Source organism: Neolamprologus brichardi, chromosome 23 (assembly GCF_056152115.1).
Source record: "Neolamprologus brichardi isolate AB-2024 chromosome 23, ASM5615211v1, whole genome shotgun sequence".
In the NCBI taxonomy this organism is placed as follows: domain Eukaryota; kingdom Metazoa; phylum Chordata; class Actinopteri; order Cichliformes; family Cichlidae; genus Neolamprologus; species Neolamprologus brichardi.
The window spans coordinates 21,428,190-21,440,624 of record NC_142125.1 but is presented as its reverse complement, the minus strand read 5'-3'; the positions used below and the strand labels follow the sequence as shown (position 1 = coordinate 21,440,624).

The 12,435-nt window shown below is 40.3% G+C and overlaps 1 protein-coding gene across 3 annotated transcripts in view; it reads right to left on the bottom strand.

Moving 5' to 3' along the window:
- Positions 1 to 579: 579 nt before the first annotated feature.
- Positions 580 to 12,435, bottom strand: part of LOC102787686 (receptor tyrosine-protein kinase erbB-4-like) — a 365,449-nt gene continuing 353,593 nt past the window's right edge. For all 3 annotated transcript variants that reach the window (XM_087836449.1, XM_087836451.1, XM_087836450.1), the window contains exons 26-27: positions 10,343 to 10,628; positions 580 to 9,298 (exon numbers count right to left, since the gene is read on the bottom strand). In XM_087836449.1, coding sequence (XP_087692575.1) covers positions 8,460 to 9,298; positions 10,343 to 10,628 — 1,125 coding nt within the window. In that variant the 3' untranslated portion in view covers positions 580 to 8,459. The remainder of the gene's footprint in view (positions 9,299 to 10,342; positions 10,629 to 12,435) is intronic.

Here is a 12,435-nt window from a genome sequence, read left to right as displayed (position 1 = left end):
ACAGCAAAATGTTGTATCCACACATTATCCGATTTGAGGCGAGGTTTTGGAGGAAGCTAGGCGAGCACACTGCGGACCTTTTTGATGCAGCTGGTCTTCATCTGCAAGTCCTTTTGAGCATGAAAGCGTGGAGCGGTGCAGCATCTCGTCTCCAGTGCAAGTTTCTGAAATGTTCATCTCAAGAAGTCGGGTCAAAATAAGCGCACTGTAACTTGAGAGCTTCCTTGCCTTAATTAAAGACACCATCTGCTAAATTTTATTATTGAAGCTGTTAGCATGTGGATTAGAGGATCTGAAAGCAGCTTTCGTTTTCCACTCTATTTATAGGCAGCAAGGTGGCGTGTCGAGCAAGGGAACCTATGATCTGGGCTGAGGACTTGAGCTTCCCCACTGAGGGGTATTTGAAAAAGATACAGAATGCCTAATAAGGTTAGCAATCCCTGATTTGGCTGATTTTGAAGATACGCAATTTATAACAAGGATAAAAACTTTAAAGTGGTGCTTTCCCAAGTAAATATCAAGTAAAAAAAAGCCCACACAACACTTACTAAACACACGTGCACAAACGACCACACCATATATCGAATCAATCTTTATTTATATTAAATTAAAAATATACTTTTGACAGATTCATGTAACAAACATGAGGAACGGTATTTCTATGATATAAAGCTTTGGGTATGGTTTCAAAGTACTCAAAGAGAAAGTCAGCAATGACGGTGTTGGGTAAAGGGACAAGGGGAAAGTATTGAAAACCAACAGTACGCAAAGAGGAGCAAGCGATGACGCCTTCTCTCCACTATGTCTCCTTTTGAAAGCATGCAAAACAAATTAAATGAAATCAGGGCCTATTGTGAAGGCTGTGCAGAAAAGAGGAGTAAGAGGGTGGACTTGGCTCAGTAATATTTTGAATTGAAAGTAAGCAGAGAAGGTAACACTGACTCTCAAACACAGTTTATATAGGTTAGTTGGGACCACGGGTTTCAGTTTTATGACATTTAGAAAGATGGCATTGAGTTCTCTTGGTTGACTGACATGGTAGGCATTGGAAAAGTAAATCAGATGTGTCTCAGTTTGCGTACTCCCACTCCTACCGTTATTTTGTGAATGGCATGCACTATTCCGAATCTTGCCCAGGACCTATTCACACAGGCTTAGAGACCAGCTGGGAATAATCTGATTATGACCGTTTGCTAGGGAAAAATGTTCATCGCCCAACTGGTTGATGAGTGGTTGCTGGATGTTGCGAGCAATGACTGTGAAATTGATTGCTAAAACCTTCACTCACTTAGGCCTAGAGTGAGTGGGGTTACCCTAACAGCTAGTGAACACCATGGCAAAAGAGTGTATATTCCACAAATAGTATGCAAATGGCTGCTGGAGGTTGCTGGCGGTTGCTAGTATGACATTGGTTACCAACAGGTATACAGAGTTGTACCAAAAATCTACTTATGATTGTTTTAGCCACTGTTAGACTGGCACAGTCTCCAGTTTGCATGGAAGCATCCAACGTGTCTGCAAATGCTCGCAAACTACTCGTTAAGCTGTTGTGAAACTGACAAAAGTGTGGCACAATTGGCAAATATTCACCTTAATTATAAAAGTTGCACCTTTTGAAATGTCTTAGTTCCAATGATAAGGCACTGCTTTTATTTTTAAGGTGAATGTTCTCAGTTTCCAGTTACATAGAGCATAGCTGAAAAGTGGCTGCTTTTCATGCAAACTACAGGCAAAAGCAACAATATGCAAGCAAACAAAACAATCACAAGGAGGCTGTCTGATGCAGCACCCCATTTGTGACAGACAGCAATCTCCAGCAACCACTTGTTAACTGGTGGGGGACCATACATCTTTCCTTAGTGATCAGATATTGCAAAGAGAATGGTGAACCCGTAGCACAGCCTGTCTGACTTGGGCCTTAAGTAGTGGAAACTAAGGCATTAACAGCTGATCTTCAAATTAGAGCCAGATATTGAGCTAATACTAGCTAGCTAGTTGTTTTTGTGTTGTCGGCATGTTGTCTGCACTGTGGTATTGTCTGGTAGTTTTCTGTGACTTCATAGAGATTTTAGTGTAAGATATCTGACCAGAGGCTCAACAACTTGATAAATTCACTAAATGCGCCATCTAGTGTGACACTTGCAGTCTGCGCTATCTAGCTAGCTACCGCCAGTAGATGTTTAGCAACCCGGGATTGATATTTCACGCATTATGGCACCGACTGATATTTATGCATGTTAAACTTACATCTGCAATGACAGAGAAGTGTTATACATGGTAAGAAGCTCATTTTGTCATATGTTTATAAAATGTTGCAGCTAGCGCAACAATCCTTGTTAATGCTATCTGGGAAGCTAAAAGCAAGAGATTTTTCTATCTGGGACTGATGTTACTGTGTTTACATTACTTCAGAAGAATTTAGTATTACATTTAGTAAGTAACTTGACAAATGTAAACATGAACAAAATGTGCCAGCTAGCATGACAGCCATGGTCAAATGCTCCAATAGTCCAGCCTCTTGTCATGCCTGATTTCAGACAACACTACACTATCAAGCTAATATGCTACTATTATGGAAGTATTCAAAGTGAGACACCACCCATTGTTATTTGTGTAGTGTTTAACAGTGTTCACTTAAACTGAAACGTTACACGTGAACAGCCACAAAGGTCTGAAGCAGGGCCACTGAACAGAGTTTCACATGAGAAGGGAACAACAAGCACTTTTAAAATGAAATACCCATTAGTAAAAAGGGTACACTTACATAAAGCAAATATGTACGGCTCTTTTTGTACAAGTTGATATAAGCAGGAGAAAAAAGCAGTAGGAGAGAAGACCAATATAAATTCAAAGCATCGCCTCCTTATTTACAAATTCACCAAGTCGGCCATTTCAGTGTTTTATAAAAATATTATTCACATTTGTTGTTGAAGTGTGTTAGATAAATCTGGGAGGAAATCCCAAAGATTCTGTACAGTTATACTGATACAATGATTTGAATACAGAAAATGAATGACTTTCTTTTATGAGGGACAATGGTATAGTGGTTTATACATTCGCCTAACAAGCGAAAGATTCCTGGTTTGATTTGAGACGCAAATCCCTTCGGGGCTGTATCAGGAAGGGCATCCGGCGTAAAAATCTACCAAACCGAATATGTGGAGCTACCCGCTATGGCAACCCCTTGTGAATAAGGGAGTAGCTAAGAGTAGCTTTTTCTTCTTTTGTGCAATTAAAATGTCAAGAAACCAAAAAACGTGGCTAGAATAACAAACACGTCGAACAATGTACAGTAGCCAACACAATAGTGGGAAAAAGAAGTTACATCGTTGATACTAAGGATAAAACTCAATATTAAAAAGACACTGTAGGGAGGGGGTGGGGGTGTACTACACTCACACACAAAAATTCCCATGAATCATCGCAGAAATAAGGATTCCCAGTTTGTGCTACTAAACTCGATAAAAAATATCTGGTTAATTTTTCCCACACTGGACAGAAATTTGACTATAATGTTGTCATAAATGAGATACAAAGGTGGAGGGCAGTAAAACACTCACTTTGGGAACCATGCAATGTAATATTTACTATACAATAGACTTTGTTGAAGCCTGTATGGTGTTTGAGGATAAAATATTGACGGATTCGGTTCAGGACATGGCTACATGCCTTTGCACCTTGGCTTTGAGGAGGCAGTAAAAAAAAAAAAAAAACTAAACCCAGAAAATAATATAAAAAGGATCAGCCTAACCAGCAGTGTTTCCCCCTGGCATGCTTTTGAACTGCCACGAACACAAGCCTGTTAAGGACTGAGACAAATAGCAGCAGGTAACACCAAGGCAAAACTAGTTTGAAACAAGACACAAGATATTAGTTTTCAGAGAGGAAAAAAAAATGCTTCCACATAGACGCAACACATTTTGGTACTCTAAAAGGATAACCAAGGCCTTAGGATGGGAAAAAACACGACTTGTCAGAAGGGGAACTTCAGGTGCTTTTTCCTGCCTTTCTGTCAACAAACAAGTCACTCTCCCATTTTTGACTCAGATCAAAAATGGGAGAGTGGGGATGCCTCGGATTCTCTTAAGTGCTCTTGAAAACATTTGAAACCAGTCGTATCATCAGTCCTTCAATCTGTTCTTGATTCAAACACACATTTTGCCTGGGTCTGCAGTGTAATTTAGGGCAAAACAGGCATAAACCAAGGCGTGTGTTTTTCTTTCGACCACCATCATATTTTTGTTCCTTTTTCTTGAAACCCAGATTTGGCAGTCGCTTCCATCGCTCAGTATAAACAAGCTCAAACGCGCCATAAATATTTCACATTGATATTAAATGCTGTCTCTATTTCACTGAATTAGAGCTCGAAAAAGGACTACAAAATACTCCTTCATCAATTAATCATAACAGCATCAAAGCACTACTATAAATACTGTTTGAAGCCAATGAAAAAACATGGAAACAAGGACATTCTTGAAGCTGGTCAAGTACCATGTAAAATGTGTTTTCCTTATGACCTCTTGGCCCCAGTTCCTTCCTTGTACTTTTGCTAAAGCTATTGCTTTCTGAAGTGGTAAACGGCTGGATAAACAAGTTGAATATTTCAGTAACGAAGAGTGGAAATCCTTTCTTTATACCCGCGACTTTGATCAAAGTGCTCCATGGGGAGGATAAACACATACAGCGTTACATGTGCATAGACTGAGACAAGCACACTTTCACACACTTTTAAATACACAAAATAAATAACCTACGCAAGAACACAGCTTAGGCAGGGCTGGGCTCTGGCAGAGCAGGATGATGAAAGGTTGTTGAAACTATGACAAAGCAATATTTATGCTCCACAAATAATGAAAAATACCGTTGTTGTTAAAGGTTCAAGAACTACAAGTTTTTCTTCATATTCATTCAACTAAATAAAGGAGATATTGCAAAAGGACCTCTGAGAGAAACCAACATTACACAAGTTTTATCTTGAACTTCTAAGTTTGGCAAGCGTTGCAGTGTTTTCCCCTACCCACAGGTGTTGTGTATGGCTTGGTGGAAGAAGTAACGGCTGTAATACAGTGCTTTCAGCAGCATTGACTGGCAAGTTGCCTACACAGGCATCAGTAGTCAGGGTTAGAACTATTTTCTTGAGATTTCTTGAGAGTGATGATATCACTCTGGGCTAAGAACAGATGTGAAGCCTTTATAGATTAGAAGCTTCGTTAAACAGTGGCTAGACTAATTAATTTAAAACTCAGTGGTGCTGAAAGTGCAAATTACATCAAACAAAACAAGAAATGACTTTCTTAGGTATGTTAAAAATTGGCACAGTTATTAATACTGGTAACAGTAGTTGACTGTCTGGTGATTCACCAAGAAACAAATGAAAACTAAACTAACTTAATATTGGAAAACATAACATTATAGTTTTAACTGAAAAGATGTCATATAGTATAGTACTCATTTCTTTTACCAGTTACCCTGTGCTGCGTTAAAAAAAATTACATGTATTCAAAACAGAGCTTGCTTTATGAACTTGGTTTGGCCAGTTGTGGTTGTAGGTTAACATACACTCATCATGGGCATGAATGTCGTGTTATTTTTCAGCTTAGAATTTTTTTCTTTTACTTTTTACATTTTCAATGCATGCCAAGAATAGTGGCCAAATATCCAGCCAGAATTATGCCAGATACTTTTTAAAACTTTAAAGCCCAATTTTTTGTTTTTAAAGTCATTAAATATGTATACTATACAGTCATTTCACCGTGGAAAAAAGACAGTTTCAAAGAATTCATTAGAAGCCCAAAATGACCATGATATTTGTGATGAGTGGATATAAACTTCTGACCACAACTTATACATGGAGCAAAGCCCAAGTTCAGCCAGGTGACAAAGTCAAGCTCCACCACAGTCCCAGCTAATGATAAGCTAATGTCTCAGCTAGTACCCTTCTACACATCCTTATGACAGTTTTTTGGAAGCAGCCAACCCCACATCCAGCTAACTCTTCCTTTTCACATTTGTTGTTATTTCTGCTCTGTGAAATCTTAAACTTCATTTAGACTTCTGTGGGAAATCTCAACATCCCAACTAACTACTTAATTGGAAAATCCTTGTGTCCCTACACTGAGGTCTTCCACACCATCAAGTCGTTGTGGTATGCATTGGCCCGACATGTAGTTACATTTCTAGGGAAGTGCACGACGGGTTACTTAGAAGGTTGCGGCATAGGGTTAAAATGGGGTCTGGTTATGGTATAAGTTACGACGTAGAGCTGATACAGAAGTATAGTTTACGTGAAAGGAGTCTCCCTGCTTTGTGCTTTCTACATTACCCCAGAATAGAACCATACCTCCAAACAGAAATTACTAAAACAACAGTCTTCTGACTATAGTTGTCCTGGTTGAAATATAAATAAAATATACACTTCAAGCTACTGTCAAGTTTTCTGTATTTAGCCACAATCTATGGCCACATATTGGTTGGCAAGATCAGAGATCTATGTTGCCACAAGGTGTAGTTACAATTCTATGGAGGTGCATGTGAGGCTTAAGCTAGCTTTAATGCTAAAGAATAAATTTAGCTTTAAAACATCTGACTTGTTTGAAAGCATCATTTTTTCTTGCTCTTTAAAATACATTTTCTAGCAGACAAGGTTAGCTTATCGACTTCTGCCTTGTGAACAATTTGGGTAGGAACCACTGACACTTCTAGTAGCCAAAATGAAATTAGCTACCAATTAACAGTCTAATGAGAATATGGGTGGGGTCTGGAAAAAACATGATTCTGTAAAAAAAAAGCAAAAAACATCTAGATCAGATGTGGACAAAAATAATCAAGAGTTATGTGGCCAAAAGTAGTCTAGAGTTGTACTTTTTCTCGGACCAAGCAATCGAGAATATAACAAACACCATGACCGGGACGAGCACCAGTTCCAGTTAATAAAATGATAAATCCTCACATTCTTGATTTTGATCAACTCAAAGAAAGTAACGTTAGCTAAGGACACCCTAAATCTATAAAACCCTTCCAGAGATTTGGTGCCATTTGGTGCAGTTTGGGGCTTTTAATGATCTTTTGATTTGAGCTTGATTTGTTTTATACTTGACATAGGAAAAAAAAGCCTTGATAGAGTCGATCGTTGGTTAGTACTGAAGATCTTTAGCTTTCGACTCCATTAACACTGACTTTTACCCCCCAGTGGGGTCATCTGTAGCTTGCTAAAATATGAACATACACGCACACACTAATCCCAATCACACTGACATAAAGACAGATAGACATATAAAGTAGTCTGTTTAACTGTGCTCTGCTGGTGCTGTCTTGTTCCTTCCTTGAGGTCTTCATTAGTCAGTTTGTATAAACTTTCATGAACTTTTCCTCCCCTTTCTGTAGTTTTTTGTCTCTCTTTGAACACCATTTTCAGTTCAGCTGCTTTACTGTTGAGTACTCTACAGCTCATAGCAGGTTTTCTCATTAGCTTCACGATTTGAATGGGAAAACCAGTGTATAAAAATCTTTTCAGCACTGAAACCCGTGATTATAAAAGTGTTTACAGTGTGGTTTCCCTTTTACCATTTGCCCTGGGAAAGCTGTTTTAGTCAGCTTCTCCAAACAGACAGCAGCCAAGCAAAACCAACAGAACAGCAGTTGCCCTGCAGATTCTCGAGCAATTTAAAAAGTCCATGGTTGAACTACAAGTGTGAAAGAAAAGATCACTGTAGTTTTGTCCATCACAGTATCACAGTTACAGTAGAAGGATGAGATGAAATTCACATATTTTATATAAAAGAACACACGGTGGGTATAATCCTATAGGCAAAAATCACTGAATATGATTGATGAGTACTCCATCTTTTGTTGCCCACTCTATATTGTCTTTTCTTCCTCCATATTTTGCTTTTGTTGCCTGGCTACCTCACTCTAAGGTCATTCAGAAAACCAGGCATCTTGACATCTAACAGACTGTATTTGTTCTATGTGATTGTGTCTTTCAGAAACCCTTTGCAGAATATTGTTTCTCCTCAGAACGTTATAATAGAAAGCAAAAAGATTAGTAAAACTTCTTGTTCCTCTCACAAATCTGAAACCCAAGTGGCTGGCAGTGAGTTCAGGTACCCCCAGATACAGTCCGTCCACTGCTGTGTGATAATTAAGCATCTGTTCTTTACTGAAAACTACCATAACCTTGATATTCTGAATGACATGGAGCACAGTCTCTATCTACAGAACAGAGATGGACGAGATTGTCTATAGTGACAGTTCAGGGGTCTGAGTTGCTTCTGCTTGGTTCGGTCCACCTCCTCCAGATGTTGCTACAATCTACAGCAGATGGCCTGTTATCTGGGCAGGGCTGAGAGCAGCCTTGGTTGGGGCTACTCTCTCTTTGTGTAGGACCGTGGAACTGGAGAGGATGTTGGGCTTGTTGGAGGCTAGAGGAAGATTGGGGAACGTTTGTTAAACGGAATAATCTAGACCACAGTGTTTCGCTGCCGGTAAGGTGGAGGTGGCAAGATGGTTCCAGCTTTCAGGGAAAACTCAGACATGTATTCAGGGTTTTCAGCTACTGCCGGCCGTATGTGTCCATTCTGCTTATAGAAGAGCTTGGCGTTGGTGGAACCTCCCTGGGCACCATCTGAGGCTGCCTGGTTAGATGATTTGGGAGGCAAGCTGTGCTGCCAGTATTCTGGATTGTCAAAGGTCACCTTTAGCTTCTTCCCGCTGGCTTTACCTGATGTTTGCCCTCCATGCTTCAGCAAACTGGCAGGGTGTGTGGTGGCGTAGCTCTGGTAGGCTGGTAGGCTGCCATGCCCGATGGTGGCTGAAGTGGACAGGGCACCCGACTGGCTCACCTGAGCCTGAGCAGTAGTTCCTGCTTGGCTCTGAGCAACAGAGCCGCCACCTGGATTGCCAGGTTGCCCTGCAGGTTTGACGGTGTGGTGGGCATGGAGGATGTGAGTCGGTGGACCATGGTGGCAAGGGATACCAGATGGAGATGGTTGGGCTGTGGGGAGGGGGTAGTGGGGCAGGCTAGTCTGGATGGTAAGCGGGAGATGGGAGCCTGAGGTTGTGGCTGAGATAGAAGAAGGAGGCTGGGTGGGTAGGGGCAGACCATTTCTCCTCAGGGCTTCCAGGCCCAACTCAGCGGGGGTATGGAAGGTGTTAAGGTAGAGGGGCTCATTGATGTACTCGTCCTCTCCTTTGGGCTGACTGTTGGGTGTGCTGTGGTAGCCTGGGTTATCCAGGGCGTGGATCTCGCCGTTTTTACGTCGCGTGACAAACGGGTTCTCCTCGATGGGATTCAGATATTCTGTACCACAGAAAATGAATGAGAAGGAGAGTGAATTAGAAGAAGAGAAAAACAGTTCAGACAGCAATAACAAAAAATTTGGAGAAATTAAATCAAGAGGTGAGAAAACAAAGGAAATAGAGAATGAAATGGAGTAAAAGAAAGAGATCAGTCGGTAATGAGGAGAGAAGATGGAGATGATAATGGCGATAATGGCAGGCACTCAGGACAAGACGGGCATCTTGCCAGCAGTTCTTTGGCACTGGAAACTCCATCTGCCGGGGTTGAAAATGCCAACAAATGACCCCTCTTCACTGCTTCCAAGCGCTATAATAGTGGGGTGAGAAACCTATTGATTTTGCCCACTTTTCCACTCCTTGACATTGCATCAGATGCATTTTGCTGCAGGCTTTGTTATATTTTGAGCTGCTCAAAAAAAAAAAAAAAAAAATCAAAGACGGTAGCGCAAGAGCAGGGCTGATGGACTGAATTATGATCAAAGGCAAAACATGACTCTGTAGTAGTAGCTGACATACACCGCCGTCGAAGGAAACTCAGTAGGAATTTTAATCAATGGAATGAGATGAAATGAACAGGAAAAATGACAGGCCGACTATCGTACAAAAGATTGTATTTACTCTGTGAATGAGCAAAGAGATGACAGGACAGAGAGAAAGGTGCACATATATTATGTACTTGTTTATAATTTTAATTATGTTTTTGTTTGTGGAGCTGCACAGACGATTGTAGCGTAATCAATCTTTAACTTCCACTGCACAGTTTTGTTTTGTAGATTAGTAAGAAATTATTTTAATCAGGTAAGGTTATTTTCAAGTTTAATATTATCTACTATGTGCTGTGGATTAAATACAGCTCCTAAAATGCATTTATGCATCATTACTATTAAATGCCCTGCAGGACTGCAGAATTCCTACCTGAACTTATTTTTAGCTTCTTTAAAGCAATTCTGCTTCTAATGTATACTCTGGAAAATTAAACTGGATTAATTATCTTCTAAATGATTCAAGTGGCCACAACAGTCTCATAAGGCTTTACTATGAGTACCTGAGGAGCTCTTGTCCTTCATTGCCGTCATGTATCCGTCCTCATCAGTGTCCACTCTCAATGCTCTCTCCCCCAGAAAGATGGTTGGGTCAGCACTGTACCTCTGGCCCCCACTGTCTTCCCCTCCAGCCTGGCTCAGGCTCTTCTTATGCAGGCTTCCATTACAACGCTGGTCCTCCAGGACTGGGCTCGGGCCACCTGTGGCATCCTGGTTCACACAAGCTTGTGCGCCTGCCAAGGGTCCTTCTGCAGCATTTGGACCACCATCTCGATAGCCAAATTGATTCTGCAGTAAAGAGAGGCAGGGATTGGGGTTAAGATAAGAAAAACTGAGCATAGCATGAGTTCAAGAGGGGCCATGAAGTCCAAGTCGGAGCAAATAAGTTTATGACGCAGCTGATTCTCTGCTAAAGAAGTGCAAGTAAGGCTATTTTGCTCTGTTTGATTGTAAAATCATGAATTAACTGTGATTAACCAAATGTTTTTGTAAAGTTACATTCAATTTCAAAAGCCACACCCAAGCCTGATTACTACCAGACCTACTGAATCAAAAAATCACTTAACAAGAACCTGTGTGGCAAACTGAAGTAGGCCAAAGTATCTCAAATATCAATTCATCATGCTAAGATTTAACAAACTGACATCTATCTGTCTTGAAATTGTTATAAAAATCATTTCTAAGGCTTTGGTGAACCACGGTGAGAGCCATTATTAGGGGTGGGTATAAAAAAATCTATTTTCTGTTTCAAATTGATTTTAGTTTGAATAATGTGATATTGATTCATTAAATTCTGAATCAATTTTTAAATGTGAATGTATTTTGCCAGAAATGCCAGAATCTCAGCTCAGGCTCACGAAACTATTTCAAAAACTGCCAAAGAGTTAAAACACTAAACGATTAAAAAGCAGGTGAACGGATTCCACAGAAAGATGTTAACACCTCTGTAACTTTGCTCTGCTTCACTTCAGCAGCAGCAGCAGCAGGTAATGCGTCCATAGGTTGATTCATGGTTTGCTTCAGTTTTTGTTCTACTGCAGAATCTGCTATAAAAAGCCAGGGCAGGAAAATCTCCTTCATGTTTTTCTGCGTTTTATCCTCAGTTATTTTGACACATAGGCATCTGCCGTGATGCTTAAACCTCTGATGAAGTCTCAAGTGTCAGCTTTGTTTTTATACGTAGACATAAAAAATATGGATATGTACTGATAAATGATCAGAATTAAAATATTTCTGACTGTCTGAGTCAAAATTGAATCAAATCGAATCAGGACCTTGTGAATCGGAATTGAATCGGTTATTGGACCTTCCCAGGAGTGAATGGCCTACCAAAAGTGGACTGAACAAGATCTAAAGAACTGCAGTCAATGTTCATGATTCAACAATAAGACAGAGACTGGGCAAAAATGGCATCCATGGGAGAGTTCAAGGAGAAAACCACTGCTGACCAAAAACAAAAACACAAAGTCTCACATTGACCAGAAAACATCTTTATGATGCCCCAAAATTTTGAAAGATTTTCTGTGGACTGATGAAACAACATCTGAACTTTGTGGAAGGTTTGAGTTCCACTACATCTGCATAATATACTTCATAAAAGCACTTCATAAAAAGAGCATCATACCGTACAATGTAGTGGCAGTTTGCTGCTTCAGTTCAATTACTTGCTGTAATTGATGGAACCATGAATTCTGCTCTCTGCCAGAAATTCTGATTAAGATACTTTCTGATATAACTTAGCTGTAAATATCTTTGGTCTGAGGTACTCTGGGTACTGTCTAACTCTTTGATGATATAATATCTATGGCAAATAAGCTAATAACAACAAAGTTTAAGCTAGCGTACACAACTTTTGTTCCACCTGCGGCAAAGCAGTGAGGCTTTAACCCATGCTGCTGCCTTTTGAAGTAAAATTCTCAGACAAAGTTCTGCTGGTGTAGTCATCAGCCACCAGGGACTGTGAGGGGCAGCAAGGCAAAGCTATGATACAAACACCTGAACCTAAAAAAAAAGGCCCACCAGAGTATACAAAACATGACAAATGAAGCAAAGGGCTTCTTGCGGAGCTGTGTTGGCTTGCCGCAGGCTATTTAAT